The sequence below is a fragment of the Dermacentor albipictus genome, unplaced genomic scaffold (assembly GCF_038994185.2).
Source record: "Dermacentor albipictus isolate Rhodes 1998 colony unplaced genomic scaffold, USDA_Dalb.pri_finalv2 scaffold_39, whole genome shotgun sequence".
Taxonomy (NCBI): Eukaryota; Metazoa; Arthropoda; class Arachnida; order Ixodida; family Ixodidae; genus Dermacentor; species Dermacentor albipictus.
The window spans coordinates 1,393,779-1,414,643 of NW_027225593.1; the positions used below are offsets into that span (position 1 = coordinate 1,393,779).

General features: G+C 46.5%; 1 protein-coding gene across 1 annotated transcript; it reads right to left on the reverse strand.

The window, feature by feature from the left end:
- Nucleotides 1-680: 680 nt before the first annotated feature.
- LOC139052847 (uncharacterized) lies at nt 681-3,007 on the reverse strand. The gene is made up of 3 exons (XM_070529994.1): nt 2,884-3,007; nt 2,353-2,725; nt 681-724 (listed from the first exon to the last, which is right to left on the reverse strand). Exons 1-2 carry the CDS (start codon nt 2,986-2,988, stop codon nt 2,363-2,365), a joined length of 468 nt encoding a protein of 155 aa, XP_070386095.1. The 5' UTR covers nt 2,989-3,007; the 3' UTR covers nt 681-724; nt 2,353-2,362.
- Between the last annotated feature and the right edge of the window lie 17,858 nt (nt 3,008-20,865).

The following is a 20,865-nucleotide window of genomic DNA, read 5'->3' on the forward strand; positions in this document are numbered from 1 at the left end:
GCAGAAACATGCATGGATTATTTCTTACTTTCGTCAGGCATTACGATTACAATGCACAGTACAACACTGACAGTTGACACTTTACGGAGAGAGTAATACAAAACTACAAGAATGGTCTCAGCACTCGAACACATGGTTTTACACACGCTGGAACGCGTTTCCGCTTTATTGCATGTTACTAATTACCGCAATAAAACCATGGACATTACTTTGCAGAACACTAGCGCCTAAAAATGCGTAATATCACTCGCTCCGAAGTGCACAACGCAAACTAAAACAACAACTGCACATAGTATCGGATGAGACAGATATACATCTAAGCTTTGTTTCAGGACTGAAAACAGGGTGAATAAAGAAAGATGGGCACGCCACTATGGTGGAAAAATTGGCCCGTGTCAAGCAAACTCCAATCGCCAGTCATGTCACGTGAAGTAATACAACGGAAACGAACGGAGGCCTCCTCCACTGCTTCAACGCCAATACCTCAAAACACATTCAATTGACGCTGAAACACTTCCACATCGGCCATGGCAAACCGTGTTCAGTGGCTTCCTAACAGCTTCCTGGGTCGGTGATGTAACGAATGGGAAAAGTCAAGAGGTGGCCAACCAAGCCCTGCTAGTTGAAACGTAACAGCCCCTATTTACAGCCGTACTTCGACACCAGCAGGAGGAGCCACCTTGGTTTCTTCTCCCCTCAGGCTGCCAATCTCTGCTGCCGAAGACTGCAGAATGAAGCAGATATTGGTAAAATTTATTGATTAGCATTATTAGCACAACGAGGAAGCGATAAGCATAAAAATGTGTGAACACCCTTAGCCGTCTCAGTCTCACACTGCAGGTTGTGTAGAAAATAAATGCATTCGTGCATGCCAACTCATTCAAAAGAAGACGCTGTGATATTTCATCGCTTTCTATCTTATAAAAGCTCTGTTTTAATTACGAATGAAACATGTAAAGCAGAAGTCTAATCTTTCAATCAATTGGACCTTATATGTTCCGTTATTGTCGCTGTGTCAGGACAGTACTGACTGTAGTTGAAGTTTGGACAGTATACATTGTACTCAGTGCTGGCTCTCTCCCTTTCTTCCCCTTTCTATTCCCATTTCCCCCTCCCGCAGTGTACGGTAGCAAACCGGAGGCTGTTTTGGTTGACCTCCCTGCCTTCCCTACCCTTGCTTTCTCTTCTCTTGGACATTATAATTCGAGGTCTCTCTTTTTTGTGTTATATACATAGAGCAAGAAGAAAGTATGACTGACCACCAGCTGGCCCTTTTCACCGCCATCTTATTCCTCTAACTTGTGGTAATTTATGCATGCCTTAGAAATAAAGAAGTCAAGCAAAGGAGACGGCCATTAGCAGGTCTATTTATGAAAAATAAATAATTTCCTCAAGTGCTTACTGATGTCCTACACGGTTAATCACTGCTCGGCCTTGTTTGGTAGCACAGGAGAGCACCGAGAGATAGATGTTTGCACCCCGTGTGCCCATTTTCCGCATTATGACATCGTGATACACAGATCTCTCGATCAATGAAAACCAATGTAGCGTGTGCACCAGCTAGTATAAAACATATTCTAGGTTCGTTTAGGGCTGTTGGTATGTTTATATACTACCTGCCGAAGACATTCGTTTAATGCAAGAGATGGCGAAATGAAATGGCATGTCAGTCTTCTTTATATACGTATACAGAAAAAAAATTGGTAAATGCTACACGAAATCTCAAGTGCCAAGCTTGTTTATTCTTAAATTTTTCCCCTTAATTCTACTCCTCCTCATACAATTTTATTCTCACTAAACAAGGTAACAAGGCCGGCATAACCGGAACAGCATGTTCACCTTTCAATAAACTCTCTCGCCTGCTATCAATCAATAAGAAAGCCCGACAACCATCACTGACGACCAATGTGGTTGTCAGTGATCTCATTGGAAGTTTATTGTTATATGTGAAAAGAAAGTAAAGGTATAAATAAGACGGTAATACTTTTAACCCCCATGTGACTGAAATGCTATCCAAGAAGACATTGAATATTTACGATATATGCACCTTCTGAGGTCGAGCGTTTTCTACTATCAATGCAAATATCTGGAACATAAAAAAATCAATCTGAGCTTTACAATTAGGTCATAAGGCCAATGAAGCCAGTTGCAGGAACCCGGCAAACTTAACTTCTTCGCAAGTTACTGTCGAATTCCTTTTCAGCAAACTACAAAAGATTCGTGGTATTTTCATTTTTTGTTTATAGACAGCCACATTCACTTTCGTCATGCTGTGTTCAACGAGCTACTCCTTCAAGCCCCGACCCCATGCACACGGCGAAAAAAGAAAGCCGCTACATTGTTTTCACCGACCTGGACTGGCTCAACGTGACACGACGTCCGCTATCTTCAGGAAATTTCGAATCTGCAGCCAGCAATCGTGGCCAATGTCGGCGAGTTGAAGCCTCCCGCCACCGGGATGACTGAAGCACTGCACCGCCACCTTGACGACGCCAGGCATTGTCATAAATTCGTCAATGCTGCTGCGGCGGACGCGAAGCAGGGCGCTGCGGATCCTCTTCTTGGCTTCGGCCTTAGTGACGTCAGCACCTTCCATCACCATTTCGAGGAGACGCGGGTGGTCGCGCATCAGCTCGATGGCGCGGGCACCCTCGACGCCATTTTGTTCGCCCATCACGAAGTCTGCAGCGTCCAAGCTGGCGGATGCATTCTTCCTGGCCACTTCCTGCGTGCACAGAGATGAGACATGGGTTGGAAAGCCAAAGAAATGTAAGCCTGCAAAAGTCAACCTTTCCAAGCACTTCTGTAGTGTACGCGGAAACGTAACTGAAGTGGCTAGCACGCTTGGAGCTATACGGAAATTGAAGGTAGCCGTGCATATACCATAAAAACAGAAGGTGCCGTCTCCATCATAACATCGCTTGCTTCGTCGCACAAATAATATCGTAGGTTGCCGATGCGAGGTCTACACAACGTGATTATGAGCATTTACCTTAAGCGCCATCCAGTGCAACCACCAGATTTCACATAGAGCAAACAAACATTACAGGTGAACGCCGTTGTGGGTACAGAAAGATCACCTTCATCATCATCATCATCATCATAATCATCATCATCATCATCATCAGTCTATTTTTACGTCATCTGTAGGACGAAGGCGTCTCACAGCGATCGCCAATCACCGCTGTGCGAACTGATTCCAACTGTAGCTTGCAAATTTCCCGATTTCTTCACTCTACCAAAGTACATAGTATATTCGTTAACAAATTTTTTGCATATGTGCAGTTGACGCAGGCGTCCGATGTGATTGACGAGCGTGCTGTCACATCGTGATAGCCGTAGTGGGTAACACATGCCTCGTTGCAAATGCAATGGGCCGTGGGACTCGGCATCTGCTGACACGATAGCTTGGTAGCGTAATTAAACATTAGGCCCATGCAACCCCGGTCAAGAACCACGTAATTTGAAGCATTCGCCGCTTAGCAAAAAAATACTTGCCATGGAGCGTGCCTCCAACGAATGGGTACTGCTCTTGCCGAGCGCGTATCCTCTCTCTCCCAATATATATATATATATAGTCATATAATGAGAAGCCAACAAGCACTGAGGCCAAGTACAACATAGGGGAAATTGCATGTGCTTAATAAATGAAATAATGTAATGATAAATTTTAGGAAAAAAAGTGGATGAAAAAACAACTTGCCGCAGGTGACAACCGAACCCACAACCTTCGCATGTCGCGTGCGATGCTCTACCAATAGAGCTACCGCGGCGGCGTTTCCCCGTCCACTTTCTTGGGTATTTATGTGTACTAGTAGAACCGTGGGAGTGTTAGCCAGCGCCCCCACTCACAGACCTTGGCGGCGGACGTGGAACGTCTTTTTTGCCGCAGGCGTCACGAGAACGTGATCTTTTCGGGTGAAGGCAACTGGTCAATAAACCCACATATGCTACCTGAAGGCATCAATGTTGCCGGATTCGAGACCCTCGTTATGTAATAAATGAGAAGATTGGTAGAGCATCGCACGCGACATGCGAAGGTTGTGGGTTCGGTTCCCACCTGCTGCAAGTTGTTTTTTCATCCACTTTAATTTCCTATAATTTATCATTACTTTATTTCATTTATTAGGCACATGCAATTTCCCCTATGTTGTACTTGGTGTCAGTGCTTGTTGGCTTCTCATTATATGACTAATAAATATCGGGTCCCTCGGCTAACCCCCTTTCTTCTCATGTATATATATATATATATATATATATATATATATATATATATATATTCTACAGGGGTGTATTTGGAAGAGCTCGGAGCAGCGCAACGTCGACGGGCAGGGCAGTCACAGCTTCCAAGCACGAGAGCCGTTGCTGAGAAGGGGCGCTCGATCCACTAGCGTTTAGAGCCAGGTGCGCTGAACCCACCAGCGTCTCTCTTCGCTACAACATATATAAATTGGGGGGGGGGGGCATTGTGGAAATTACCTTTTCAAATGTGAACAATGATCAAGAAAAAGAGAAATATAGGTGGACGAAGCGGTAACCTTCCGCCGTTGGTAGCTGGACCCACAACGCCAGCATTACGCGTGCCTTGGACTAGCAATTGCGCTACAGCCACGTTCATCGATCGGGCCACTAACTTGGGTATCCATATTGGGACTCAACTGTTCGGGGGCAAGGTCGGAGCTTTTGGTCCTAAAACATCGACGCAGGGGTCGAAGACCCAGTGGCTACGTCCCCGGGGAGGAACCCCAAGATTATGTTACGCTGTCACGACGGATCCGCGATCAGGCAGGTGGAAAATATTAAAGTTTTAGGCTTCCACATAGCAGCGGGAGGTACCAACTTGAATACCATTCAGCACATTTCAAACAAGACGGACCAAGTCATCAGATTACTAAGAAGAATCAGCAACAGACACAGAGGCCTGGGTGAGCACAGCGCTCTAAGGCTAGTGCACGCCTTCGCTCTATGTCACTTCACTTACGTGGCAGATCTATTTGAATGGTCGCAGGCCGAGCTGAACAAGCTAAACACTCTGATCAGAAAGTTAGTGAAGGCTACCCTAGGTGTACCCATCAGCACCTCGAACGTGAAGCTCATGAACCTAGGCGTGCACAATACGATAGAGGAGATGGCGGAAGCGCAACAGATGGCGCAGCAGGAAAGACTGACGAAAACGCGAGCGGGCAGGCTTATACTCAAAGCGATAGGGACAGACCCAAATAGATCAATGAACCCGATGGGATCGGAGGTAGAATTGAGCGCGAAACTTAGAGACGCGATCAGAACCACCCCCCTCCCGAGAAATATGCACCCGGAACACTATGATAGCAGGAGAAAAGCGAGAGCGAAAGCTTTGTTGAAAGAAATTGAACAGCTAGGACAACAGGCGGCCCTTGTAGACGCTGCCTGGATCAAAGGCAAAGAGGCCTACACTGCCGTGGTGGTCGACAGCCGGAGCGAGGTACGGGACGCCATCACCATCTTCACTAAGGATTGCACGGTGGCGGAGCAAGCCGCGATTGCTCTAGCCATCAGGAACCGCAAATGGTCTTTCATCTATAGCGATTCCAAAGCAGCAATTAAGAGCTTTGACAAAGGCTATGTAGTTGGGACTGCGGCTAAAACTATCGACAAGGTCCAAACTATAAAAACTGAAATCCGATGGTTTCCTGCACATATGGGACAAGTGGACGAGACTCGGCCCAACCTCAACGAGGTGATGAACGACCTGGCACGAGGACTTGCTTGCCGTGCCGGTCAGAACCGAACCGACGCCCACTACCATTCCGGGGAGCATAAAGATCAGTTACTAACTTACAGCGACATCACTAAATATTACTACTTGGGGCGTAGGCAATTCCCTCTGCCACACGTAAAATTTAACAGGGCTCAGGCAGTGACGCTACGTTTACTGCAAACCGGGACGTACCCCACTCCGTACTTCATAAATAAAATTCACCCCGAAAGAGAAATTAGGAAAGATTGTAACGTGTGCGATGGCATCATTGACATCAGACACACGCTGGCGGGCTGTCCCGCGACTCTCACCGACCCCGAAGAAAAATGGCTTTACTGGCGCAAGTTGATAACAAGCTCTTCATATCAAGATCAGCTACGGGCTGTCCAGAGGGTCCACGATGACGCCATAAGGCTCGACCTGGCGGTGCCGACGTGGACGCGGCCCGCCTCGGTTTGAAAAGACCGGGCTTCAGGACACTAGTAAAGTTTTGCGAATGAATGAATGAATGGGTATCCATATTTACTAGATCTAGGGCCGTAGGAGTGTTAGCCAGCACCACAGCCCCCCCTTTTTTTTGCCCATTGGCGAGGGTCTCCAATCTGGCAGCCTTGATGTCAATAGGTAGCGTGCAAAGGTTTAGTAGCCACATGCCTACTCACATAAGATAACCTGCCACGTGACGCTGAACATGTTATTAAATTCGAACTACCTTCACTCACAGACTTCAGCATTCTCAGACTCCCCTAGTCGAAGTAGCCTACGTCTATTTAGTAAACTATATGGCTTTCTAGAACTTTACATCCGCAGTTATTATTCTAAAGGCTAATTGTAACCTTTTATTATGTTCGCGACTATTCAACGTTTCATATTTATTACATTTCACGTAAACTTGGTGAATCGTTTTTTTATGTGTTTTGTGTGAAAGAGACACAGTTCGTTTTTTCCTTCGTTCGTGAGCAGAAAGTCTTAGGGAAACCTTTGGTCACCCCAGCGTGACTTTTATTCTGACTTGCCCATTTGAAGTCTCCTTCCATCGTTTCATTAATTCGGCTTTTGTGCCAGCATGTAGGACGCCGGTGAAGGAATCGTTGCGCTCTTAAAACGCTTCACGGCGTTAAGGCTCGGTGACTCGTTTTAAAGTACCCACCTGAAACTTTCAAGTTCGGCACAAACATGTTTCACTACAACTAGAAGTGCGGCTCTTCGAGATATGTGTGCGACGTTAGACGCAATGACGTCGCGGTTTAGCATCGACGTTGGCGATTACATTCAGGTTGTTTTCCAACAACTTTAAATTTCGGTGGATCTTTTATGGTGGTTACATACCAAATTTGAGGCTTTCATGATCATTGTCACGTAGAGCCGCTTTTGTTTTACCGGCCCTATTTTCACGAGCACGACAACGAGGAACATCGCGAAAAGGACATCGCCATCATCTCAAGAAGACATTGTTTTCCAATGATCACGTAATGATATCCTCGCACACTGCACTACTGGTCCTTCTCCCTTACGAAATCCATGAGCATTATGCTCTCCTTTACGAGTCAGCGTAGAGCATTAACCCTTTCACAAGTTACACAACATCGATGCTTCGCCATTTCATACAGTGGTTAGCGCGGTGTACAGTCTACAATGTACATTGCGCAAGTGGCACGGAGATCACATTCCAGTGTGGGCGGCTGTTAGGATCCGTAAATTTGTTTTGTCTTCTCGCTTTGGCAAATGGTGAAGCTGGGGATTACGAGATGGCTCGACATCGAAAGAAGAGTAATTGTTGTGCCACACCCAGCTTCGAGATCTTCACCACTCTCGCGCAGTAACGTGTTCTGGTGGTTCGATCATGCTCGACTCGCATAACTCGAACATGCATCTTTACGCGAGGATAAGGCGAAAAGCAAGTTCAATTTCAAGAAATGTCGGAGCTAAAGTTTTACCTGTGGGAGACTTAACGATTCACTACGTTAGTTTAAAACGTGCAGGCAAAGAGATGCGCAGTGAGCTGCAGTCTATGCGGCAGCGAACAAGCAAAGCTGACTGTCTGATTAGTCGGTACCAGGATTAATTCCGTAAGTCCCACGGAGTCTCCAACAGGGGATTCTGTCGATTTCATCATACAGCTAACATGTGAATCATGGATAATATGTACATTTGTCTGCGCCTCCTTGTAGCCTCGAGCATCCTTGTGACGCCTTTTATAAAAGTATTTAGCTTTCTAAATTTGTAAGTACTCCCAGTCTTGAAAGCAATGTTATTAGTCTCTGTGCATATGCCCAGACCATGGAGAATGGTGGCGTTTATCAAGCAGTATGTTAATGAATATCAAGAGTTTCGCCTAGTAACTTTTTTAGACGATTCGGTCTGGACAGTCCGGTGCGTCCGCAGTCGTTAACAGGTTATCACTTTCATTGTAATGGCGAAGACAGAAAATATAGTTAGAAGAGAGGCATACCATTATGTCCGCCAGCGCGCCGTCCTTGTGGTCAGATGCTTCAAGGAAGGATTTGGTCACGTGCACAGGACAGTTCTCGTTATCACACCTCTTGTAAAGGATGCAATCAGGACTCACGGTGAATTCGATGAGGCTGAGACTCCTGCTAGCGCTTCGCGCGAGTACGTTCAAGTCGTCGTAGGACAGCTGCAAACCCTTGAGGTTGACTCTGACTAGCTTGATGTTAGAAGCGAGAGCTGACACCAGTTCTCCCTCCAGATTCCGAAGCTCCGGGCTTCTGCTAAGGACACGCGAGGGAATCAGGTCTATGTCTACCTCAGTGAGTGCGGTAGAGGCACTTATACATGCGGTCAAGGAGAAATATTCATTGCGTTCGCAGCTATAGCATTCAACCCGCAGCGATGTTATGTGGTGGAGACCACTGACGACACGTAAAGATGGGATAATTGAGTGCGTGACATTCGAAATAGGCATCACCGCATTAATGGTTGCATTACAGATTTGCGGGCATTGCTGCAGCTGCCTTGTGTTCTCGTGCTCGCAGTGTCCCTTGACGACAACGCGGTCATCGAGTCCTTGCTCTCGTATAGTTCTGGAGACCCTGTCGAGTCTGAAGATGCAGGGCAAGGTGTTGACGACCACCGTCTTCAGTGCGTTGTTGTCCGCGACTGCATGGAAGAAGGCGTTGCACTCTGCTTCTCCGAAAGTCCGCACATCGATGCAGAGCCGGCCGAGCGTCGAGTTTGGTTTCTGCAGGACCTTCCGCAAGGACTCCATGCACTTCGCTGCTTGGGGATCCGGAAATTGGAGATTTGGATTCCACGATGACACAAGACATTCGCATAACGTCGAAGGTAGTCTCAGCCGCCGTAGTGTGGCACTCTGTGTGATGACTTCGGCGAAGAGGGTGACCGTACTCATGCTGGAAACGCAAGGGGAGAAAAAAAATATTTGTTGAAAAATGATGCCTCAAGTAAAAACCTATTTTGAGTTCCAATACATTCTAGTTCAAGAAACTGAAATTGGCGTTTCTGAACGTTTAGAAGGGAATTTATGTTTCAAGAAATAAGGACCACATTATATTCCAAAAGATCCACGAGGTGTCGCCAGCAATCTCGTCAATGATACGGCATACACGAAAAAAAGCATTTTGATATCAATGACGTCACATTGAAACAAAGGGCTGAGGTTTCAACACAAAATTAAACCAAAACCAAGTTGTTATTTTTCCTGGTGGTGTTCATCACTTCCCTTCGCAGTTACTAGCAGTCATTTGAAAACGATACGTAACCATACTTACTTAAAAAGAGCGTTTTCGTGTCCCTTTAAGAGCAAGGTCAATTTTAACTAATGACCACTCACTGTTGTCGTCTAGAGGGACGAATACAACAGAAGCTTGAATACAAGAGACCAATGGCAATCTTAACAAACGACACTATGAAGTCCGAGAAAGTGACTAAACTGGCAGTGACGTAAATAGTGTTAAAAAACATGTAATTTGCAATCGTACTTCGACGTCAAGAAAATATATAACATGTCCCACTTCATTTCAAGCCTTGAAGAGCAATTTGATTAAAAAAATCTTTATTTATATAAACTGTATCTGCGTGGCAAATATTCAATTAAAAATTTGTTCGCTGAACTTGCCACAAATCAAAAGCTCGCTAGAGCGCATGAAATACAATAATGCAGGCATTACGTTAAGCTTTATCCATTAAATTACGTTTGACACTTAGTATTATACTTCAAATTTCTTATAAAACAACATGTTGAGCAATACAGGGCGAAGCAGCCAAAGTCCCGTAATGTGTGCTGGGAGATGCCCTGTTGGTATACCGTGGGATCGCAATGAAATTTTAAGCTATACTTACAATAATTCGCTGCTCGTGACGATGTCTGCGTTGAGTTCCTGCAGTGTGTTCATAGTGCAGATTGCATCGACTATTTCCCTCAGTGGCAACTCTCTGCAGTAAAAGACCTCCGATTTGAGTGTCAGTTTGCGTAGCGCGCGGCCTTCTTTGGAGAGGTATCTGGCGAAGAGCGCGTTGGAGGCTTTGTCGCGGTAGGCGAACACGTCTTGTGAGACACCCAGTTCAGTGATGCTGTTGTTTTCAGTGAGCTCCCGGATCAGCCAACACGCATGGGTTTTGGTCATTTGAACCTCTGACACGTCGAGTGTTGTCAGATGATCCACGACTAAGCCGAGTGACCTTCCAGGCATGGGCACGTCGACGCCCCTTTCCTCTCCGAAGTCGTTGACCTTGAAGGCGACATTTCCACGTTGTGGGATAGGATTTAGCATTTCGAGAATGATAGGGTCGTCGGGAGGTGATAATAGAATTGCTAGGCAGAAGGTAATGCTTCTCAAAAAGCGATTGCGATTTATTACTGAACGCATGGAAGCGCGACCCAACCAAATGGGGCTTAATTTTATCGCTGTGATGCAGCGATGCTCGGCAAGTAGACGTTCAGCGAGATCCAGTGCCTTCGCTTCGCGCGAGACTTGCACCGGGCCGTATGCACCGTACCGGCAAGTGCATGTCTAACCACACGCGATTAGGACGGCACCTCTGCTCTCTCCTCGCCCTTCTTCCCCAAGTTCTAGGGAAGCACCTAGAAGGACCTTGTTCAATTCACGACAATGCTTCATTAAGCTGCAGCTGGCACCATCCTTCTTGGTGCACGCGATGTTCAGCGCGCTCCAGTCGGTGCTGTCCCTGTCGGGTGAACGTTTGGTGACGGCAGCTTGGCAGGATTTAGACATGGTTCACCGGCCGCTTGTTTGGCGAAACGCTGTGCTGCCCCCTGAATGCAGTCCTTCAGTCGTCTCCCGTAGAACCTGTGCGTAAAAGAAAAGAAGAAAAGGTACCCAAAATACTTAGCGCCGAAGCAGTTGCTTCAAAATTTAGATGACATGTGCGTTTCGCTCAAGGGATATTGCTTCCGTTGTATACCATGTTTTTACCACAAAGAGAAAGAGTATCGCCAACCATGGCTCATTTCTATAAAAGGCAAGAAACGCTGCGAACATTGGACGGTGTTACGACTGGCCTATGGGATGAAGAATTAGGGTCACGCCACCAAAGCCATGGTCTGTGCCCTGACCTTTGCAGTACGCCAATCCGCCCACAACAGTTGAAAAAATGTCGCAGTTTCGCCTGAAAGGCGAAGCATTGACTGCGATAGAAAATTAGTGGATAGCTGCACAAAGTAAGGATAGCAGTTTTAGCAACCGTATAAACTTTAGACATTCGCTTACTAAGGAAATTAACAACAATGATATAATATGTAAGCGTGACTGAAAGAGGACGTACAAAGAAGCAGACATCCAGACACAGCGCTCTCTTTGCCTTTCGGCTTCTTTCTACGTCGTTGTTCAGTCGCGCTTACACCTTCTATGATGGATTGAAACCAACAAACCAACCAACGTGTTTTACCAAAATAAACAAGCACGGTGTCATGCGCGCACAGCTAAACATGAGCGCATCTCGCTGACGAAATGCTGGAGTGGGGAATTGCGGGTGCAGCAAAGGAATTTATCTTCGTGCATCTATCGCTTCAGCGTGAACAAAACGTCGAAAGCACAACGCATACCAAGCTACCGGCACTGCGCACACTCTACAGCCAAGGATCGCTTTGAAGATGAGACCCGCGCGTGCGCGCCCTTTCGCCGTGTCGCAGTTCGCTTTCAAGACACACGAGCGCCAGCAACGCGTAGCTACAGCGTCCGTCAAAGGCGTTTACTACGGCGTCCGCCATTCGCGTGCCCAAAGCCGTAACAGATGCCGCGGTTGTCTCCACTCTACGCAGCGGCGAACGAGCAGGACATCGAGGCAACCTAGCGACCAGCGGAGAACGCCCAGACCTACCTCGCCTGACTCCGTGCCTCGGGCGCGTGAGGAGACGAAGAAGAAGGAGAAGACTCGCGTTCCTTGCTTCAGTGTGCATCTCGGGAGCTGTACAACACACCGTTACCAATATGTTGCCACAAAGCTGCTAGTTGGCCTTGTTGGTGCTTGCTAAAAGACATGTCTTTTGACGCAAGGGGTCAGAGCCCAAATTAAATCAGTTGGAAGATCCGCCCGTTTCTTTTTTTATGGGTGTTCCTTTTGTGTGTTTTACCTTGCGGCAATAAACAATTCTTATAACACCGTTACAAATTATTGAGGCATTTCTTTGTAAAAGCAAATACAGCAGTTTTCTCATGTGAGATAATCATGTCCGTGCTTTTCAAAAAAGATCATTATTTGCGTTAGGCCAGCGCGTAAATTTTGCTGAACAGCTCGTACAGCGAAGTCAGATGCCAATATGCACAAGTCACTTGCAAATAGTCCATCATTCAACGTAGCGGGCAAGAGGTTCCAGCTCGTACTAGACTCTCATCGTCTGCAACTTGTGCGACAACACACGTTCTTTCGTATTATCATACGTAGAGGGCTATAATAAGCACTATCACCGTACTAAGGCACGTAAGCGTACAATCTAGGCTCGTCAACTTCGAAAGATGGATCGACGTTTACTCGCAAAATAGTTAGAAAAGAAAGAAAGAGAACAAAAAAAAATTCTGCATATACCACGCACTGTGGGAAACGATGTAAGCGAAGCATCCCGTGCTAGATGCCTTGATTGACAATTAGCAATTGACAATGATATCGATGGTTAAAGCCTAATTTGTTCAGCGTATAGTCTAACACGACACTGATGAGCTGATATTAAAAGTGACCTTGCGATTATGTTGGCGGAGTACACAGAACACACAGGAAGAGATGTTTCCGTGAGGCATTGCTGTGCGCCCTATATCATAACCTCTGAGAGGGTTTAGCATAGGCATTGCCTCGCATGGCACATCGCATTGTGCCAGAAGTATTAAACTTAAATTGGATTATGGGTGTGCTACGTGTCGAAACCACAATTAGATTATGAGGCACGCTGTAGTGGCGGCCTTCGGGTTAATTTTGACACCGTCATCTTCGTTAACGTTTCCCATATGTAAGCGCAGGTGTGTTTTCTATTTCGCCTCTGTCTAAATGCGGCTCCCTCGCTTGGGATCAAATACACGACCTCTAGGACTGCAATAGAAGCAAAGCTCCGCGGCGCGCACAGAAATGTTGATATGATGGTTGACCGTTTCTGTAGTGCCGCCTGGACCCTGCAGTGCGCTTTAATTAATGCGGTTCTGCTTCTGCGCGCCCTGCATAGTTTGACCACTTGAGATATTTGCAAGGTGTTTATTTTTTCAAAATAGCAATAACATTTTGTGCGATACTTTGAACCTAAGCTTATCCACTTCCCTTGAAACCGCCATCCTAGAGTAGCAGGCTTTCTTTTTTTGCCTTCTCTCAGCACCTCCCTTGTATGGGAACTACCACTTTTCTCTACAGTTCTATCTACGTTCCCTCTAGACTCACACCTTACTAGAAAGGGAAGCGCTGCAGCTGCAGTTTCTGCAATGCTTCTGAAGAGAGTCACGGGTAATTACAGCTGTCAAGGCTAATGTGGCGGCGGCCACAGAGCTCCAGAGGGCATTGTGCACATTCGACGCGGTGGGGTGAAAACTAGTATTTAGCTTCGCCTTTCTCCTCCGACTCGCTCCTGGTATGTGTGAACACGCATTGACTCCCCCCTCGCCACACTCCCCACCCTACGTGGTGTGCCCGACAGCACCAGCAGCAGCAACAATGGGGAAGCCGAAGAGGCCAAGAAAGCTTCGCGTTAATACGCCGATGGCAATGCCGCGCTCTGCGATGCTTATGGGGTGCGGCTTTCCCGCATAACTTTAGAGCCAAATATGACCGACCGAGTTGCAAAATGAAAATTCATGCACGACGGCGGCCGCCTCATCGTCGTGACAATGTCTCGAGTGATGGCTTCTGCAAAGCCGATAGCAAGAGAACAAAGGGGTCAGTAGCAGTGGTATGCAGGCGTCTCCAGAAGCTGCGTGCAGGCGCAGACACTGCGTATTGCAGCTGTCCTTTCAAGCGAGGACTTGCTGCGCCACTGTTGGGCGTGCATTTTTATAGTGCAGGACAGCTGCTCTTGCGGCTCCTGGCATAATAGCCGGCAGTCGTAAAGAACTTGCGTAAGCAGCTCACGTGAGACGTAAATTAGTGGCATAGACGGTGCTAAACAAATTCCCGTATAGCTACAAGCGATATGCCGTCACTCTATACTGTCAACCACCAGCGAACGCCTTGATAGTGGCGCTAACTTTCAGCAGTATAGGAAACTAATAGCAGGCGCAAGGTCGGCGTTAAACCTTAACGAAGGTGTACATCCTACAAAATAAAGATAATTAGGCTTCTTTTTGATGTCCCCTACAATTCTTATACACATACTATGTTCATTGAAGCAGATATAATGCCTGTCTGGAAATTGTATAGCTATAGACTAATTGTTGCCTTTAGGTGCGAATTAAAAGAAAACCGAAAATTTTTCCCAACCTAGCCAAGCTGGAAATAAAGCTCACATCCTGTACTATACGTCACTCTGCGTACTGGAAGGTGGTCACTCCCCGTGCTAAATATTCTGTGGGTACACTATCGTATATTTTGCCCAAACGTCTTAATAATCAGTATAAATATGGAATTGATTTATGTCGTACTACAGTTCGCGAACTGCGCCACGTGATATGTTATACGTCTCTGAAGAATTTTAATATTGATTTCCTTGCAATACGTTCAATCGAATCAATTTTGCGTAATCTTTGGTTAGATTCCTGTATGTTTCATGTATGCTCCTGTACTGCCTTGTAGAGGGGACCGTGGGCTCTAGTCAAGCTGTTCAGCAGCTTTTACCCACGGCCCCTCCATCGTTTTGATGCAAATAAAGCTTATTGTTATACATCGTGTCGTCCTCAAATATAGCCGTTTGCTCAAGAAAAGATGTACCTCCATGGGATTATTTTACATATCAAAGTGTGCAGGTGGATGCCAACACGTAAACTATTTCCGACCGCATACACTATATATGGTGTCCAATACGATTGAATTATGTCTTCGTATGTATGGCAGCAAATATAGGAAGGATATATGCCCCCTTGCTATAGGAGTTCTACGACGACCTCAAAAAAAAAAAAAACACACACACACACACACAACTATAATAGCCCCTCTTGCTTTAGGAACAGTGAAAGAGATTATGTGTGTCGGCAGTGTTTTAGTTCCCATCCAAGTTTATCACTTGGAGTTATGCTAAACTAGTTCTGCGTTATAAAAGCTTTGCCCCTCTCTCAGCATAAATTAGGACGAAAGCACCGCAATGAAAATACTGTTTGTAAAGTGTTAGGTGACAGCTGCGCCTGACCCAGGCAGTGGTAGTAGGGACCTTACCAAAATAGTGTCAATGTTATTTTACATGCGCCTCGCCGACATCAACAGCTGAAGACATAAAGCGACCGCTTCGATATTACGGACTCGTGTCCTCAGTGGTCGTCGCTGAAATGTTGCGCATGCAACCATGTTTGGCTTAAGGACAGAAGATCTGTCGTGGAGCGCTACAGTTTTACTTTACTACGTTAAAGAATAACGATGTTCGTCCAACTTTCGGCCGTTGCAGTCCAAACCAATACAAAAAAAAGAGAAGCGAAGGCTGCGTATACGCGTTCTTATTAACAGGATAAACCGCTTACATTCAAGACTAGCTGCCTCATTTTTCAAACATTCGTCCACGCTTGTTTCGCGAGCGCTCAAAAAACGTTGTTATGTATAATTTGGACCTAAAATTTGTTTATGTAACATAATGCGTCGACAAAACACGAGATATTGACTCACCTTATACGAGTGCCGGGATTTTTTGATTTCTGGTCCCACACGGCTGCACGTGGCGTCGGTCCTGATAGGCGATGCGACCACTCAAAAAATATCCACGCACTTCACTCCAGGCAAGCAAAAGCGAAATGACAGAGAGTAACTCTTCTTTTGCCCTCGTGCTGTCAGGCTAGCCTGCTCCTACTGAGTCGACCGCGATTGAGGATGAGAGAGACTACACTGCCAGCAAAAAAGAGAGGCACCACTTGTGAAAACCTTCAACGAGAACTTCTGGTGATGTATTACATATGGTTACACATATATATATGGACATACGTCTGGTTTTGTATTACAAATGTATATTGTGATTCTGAGGAAGGAGAGAATAACGCTCCACTCTCCCTTCCCCGTTTTTCTGAAATGGTTGCCCTCGGTGCAGGCCAAGTTCCACGAAACTGCCGAAGCCTTCCGTGGGTCGAACTGAATAGTCGGGGGCCACAGAGCACCACGACGAATCCATTGGCAGCATTCAGAATTCCAGAGATCTGCTGACCCTTGCCATGGGGGCCGGTGTTATGCAGCTTGGGCTTCTACTTCCACGAAAGTTGAAAAAGACGTTGTTGACATCAGCACCGCACCTGGCCCTTCCTGTGCACGATGGGAAGCCCAAAGGAATATTAGGCGGAATCGGGCCATTGTTAGAGAGAGAGAGTCGCCACAAGCTGACCCGTGTCGCAATCGGCCTTTTTCATTTTCCTGTGCTGCCGCATGGCGCACGCCACTGGAAACGTTTTGGAAGGATCCCGGGGCTTTCGCCGGTTGATTTGTGTACCTGGGCCCACGTTCAGTGCGCGTCGGTTCTGCGTTTCATGGATCGTGAATAGTAATTCATGGATTCTTCGCGACCGCATGTATTTCCTGGAAACCACGTAGCACTCACCGACTGCCGGGTGCATAAAGTTTCTCACTATATCACCGAGAGGTAAATCTGGCGCCACCGTCTATGGAAGTTTCCTAAGGGGCCCTGCGCCGTCACGGGAATGGCGGTGTTCGTGTCTGCGGGGCATATGTTGGCTGGTGTTGTTAGAGGCTTTGTCTAAAACGTGGGTATGGCTACACAAATAACCAGTTCTTGAAGTAAAATCTTCATAAAATGTTTCCATTCAGGCAAATTACATCTTTACTCACCTACAATGCGTGACGAATGCCACAAAAGCAAGAACAGACGACAAATTGTTTCAAAGCGAACGCGAATTTTGTCTGACCTCCAGCTTTAGCGGCCCGCCGATACTCTTTACGTGTTATTTTTCTTATTTCTCTATAAATACTGCTATCTTAAACAAGATCTTAGCAGCGTGGTACACGAGCAAGTTTACAAAACAAAATAAATAAAAAATGGGAAACCGCACTAAAAAAATTCTTCACACAAGCGCTTCAATGTTACTTAAGCGATCTTTCCAATCATACAGTAAACGGTGCTATCACTAACAACCTCAGCAAGTGCAAAAAAAAATTATTTAAGATATGTCTCAAAAACTGATAATGAGTCCTGCGTTACAGTTTTATCTGCCAGCTTATTCCAATGTGCCATATTTCAAGGAAAAAATGAAGCAGTTGACACGTGTTGTAAATGGAGTTACAGCAGGTGAGTGTCCTGACACTGCCCAGACGGCGCGACCGGATGGATGGATGGATGGATGGATGTTATGAGCGTCCCCTTTGGAACGGGGCGGTGGCTTGCGCCACTAAGCTCTTGCTACTATGCTGCCTAATATCCTACCTAGGTTAACCCATGAGAAAAAAAAAAGCACACTATGAACTACCACGCCCAAATTTTCTGATACCCTATTGCGAACTGTGCTTTTGTACGTCTCCGTCCTTTGTCGTTTCCCTACTTTTCTTCCACCAATCCTCCAATCGCCTCTTACTGATGTCTATTGCGGACCTGTTTGCTTTTCCACTGCTCCCGCTGAACCCAAGGGCTTCAAGGAGGCCAGTGGTGCCTAAATCGACCGCTGGATAGATGTCTTCACATTCTAATAAAATATGCTCCGTCGTTTCCCTAGCTTTACCGCAGCAAGCACATGCTTCTTCTTCCTTCTTATATCTCGCTTTATACGTGCGTGTTCTAAGGCATCCCGATCTTGCTTCGAAAAGTAATGAGCTTCCCTTTGAGTTATCATAAATGGTTTCTTTCCTAATTTCGTTTTTTCCCCTTAAGTAGTTACTCATGGCAGGTTTCTTTTCCATTGCCGCCACCCATGAGATTAATTCAGCCTCTCTGACTTTCCGCTTGACCTTCTTTGTTGCTGTGTTGCCCACCCCACAGGCCGCATACTTGCTGGTAAGCTTCCTAGTTCTTTTCCTCCACTGTGAATCAACCGAGCAGTGATCGTCAGCGCCTCTTGCGGCACCATCCGTCAAAACTGACATTGACGGACCGCGCTAATCACGCTGCCCACGCGGATCTGCCAATGTGATCGCTTGTTCATGCTTGTTTTGAAACGAACAAATGGCGCAAGTTCTGCTGTAAGGTTTCAGACCAATTTAAAATTAAACGGTCGGATACGCCTGGCATTCGTCGTAAAGGGGAAAAGTTCTACGCTGGCGGGCACGTTCACAGCGTGAAAGAAGTCGCCGGTGTGACTCTGCTGGTGAAGTAAACAAGAAGAAAGGGGATTAACCGAGGGGCCCGATTTTTTTTATTAGTCATCTCATGAGAACTGAATCATGAGAAGTATCACTTCCAACAAGGCAAACACAACTGCAGCGTATCTGTAGCCTGAGTACACTCAACTGTCACATTATGCTTCGATCAAGCAGTTCAATTGATTGTGCAGGCATGGCTGAGCTTACTAAGCGTTAGGGGCAGGTAAAGAAGGGAAAACCAGACATCCACCCATTCGTGCTACAAAGGAAACCTTAACGGGTTCCTCGAAAGAAAAGCCTCAAAGTTGAAGAAAAATTCGTCCTGGTCCGGTACTCGAACCCGGGGCCACCGCCTTTCCGGGGCAGCCGCTCCACCATCTGAGCTAACCAGGCGGCTAGCAGATGGCAGGGCGAAGTTGAATTTGTCGACAACACGAAGCAGAGGCAAGAGTTTGACGTAATAGTTCTGCGGAAACCCGCAAGGTGGAGATAAGTAATTAAACAGGGGTAAATCAGACATCCACCCGTTCGTTGCAATTGCTACGAATGAAACCGTAGGTGTTCTTATCCAAAACTTTGAGTTACCGTAGACGCGTGCCGTAGACAAAACGTGTCCTTCCATGGTGCTGTTTTGACACGCTTGCAAAGCCTCATTGGCCAGGGATGATAGGCGCCATATCTTTTAAAATTACTAAAGGGCTCTTGTAAACAACTTGCAGAAAATATTTATTAGACTGCTATTAGACAAGCACCGCAGTACTTTGTTTACAACTGCCGAGGCACCGGCATGACCAAGCTTGGGCCGCTGCTGCCGCCAAGACTCGGGTGACCGTATACGGCAACTTGAACCCAAGCAGAACCACACAGCGTGAAGTGCTGAGCGACTCACGCAAGCCAGAACACCTGCAGCCACCGCGCAGTACGCCTCGTATACAGCAAAATAAATACCCACGCAGCGTGAAGTGCTGAGCGACTCACGCAAGCCAGAACACCTGCAGCCACCGCGCAGTACGCCTCGTATACAGCAAAATAAAATATATGGAGAATTTGCAAAAATATGCAAGTCGGCTGCTCGGCAAGACTCTTTCTTGACCAAAAATTTCAATCTACTGACTACAACAATTTCTAGTGCGGTCCTCCAGGAAGGAAGCGCGAGCACAAAACCACGGCCGGCCAGGAAATCTGGAGTCGGAGAGCAGGCAGCCCTGCACGGCTGTTACAGCCTTTGACGCAGCAGTACCGCCGTCCCCGCGCTATTTTTTCCTGGGCTGTTTTAGATATTTCTTGCACATTTGCCATCGTAAAGCAGCGGTATGAGAACGTTTACCCGCAGGGTGGTGGCACACGTGGTTCAGAAGTTTCAAATCACACGCGGTCATAACAACCACACGTGCGCCACTACGCCGTCGACTGAAGTTTGATCAGTACCAGAGTTGCGCTTTCGACGCTACAGGTGGCGCGGCCGTCGCCGGGAAACTCCACTGTCAGGAGCGGATAGACGTGCCGATACTGTAGTGACCATTTATTAGTTGGAAAAAGAATTTTAGACGATATACACGTTTTCTATCACTTATAGAAGGCAAGCCGCTCCGAGATAAAAGGTCAGTAGTAATAGAACTACGCCCATATATATTGTATATGAATCGAACTGCTTTTTTCTGTAAGCTTTCTAGCTTTCCAATATCGCCTTTCAGTGAACGGGTCCCATAGAACTATATCATATTCTAAAACGGGGCGGAAGAGTGTTTTGTATGCCAACAGGCGTACTGTTCGTGTGGAGGATTTTAATACGCGTCTTAGAAAGAATAACTTGCGGTGACAGTTTGCTATTACTGTGTCAAGGTGCTTTTACGAGGAAAGTTCCTTTGTGTTCATATAACTGCACATGCAATAACAAGTTTTCGTAGTTAAAGAGATCCCTGTTTTTCTGTAATAATAAAGATAAAACCGCTTTTTACGTGCTGTTGTAGCAGGAAATTAGTCATTGTGACAGACGGAAATGTGCTTTCCTGACTCTCCGAGAACGATGCCAATCCAAAGTCACAATATACCGGCATTCGCATGCATACCACAGCGCAGCTATAGAGTGTACTCTAGCGCAGCAGCGCCAGATTCGTTCTAGGTAATATATTGAGAAACAATATGGCTGGGTGAGCAGGCCTGAGTGCGCTGTTCTGCAACCAGTGCAGCCGATAAAGGCACGCCAAGTTCCTGGTGGGCGACGCGGCTGCCTTGGAATTAGTCGCGGAATTCTGCAATTCTGCATTGTATTCTTTTTGCAC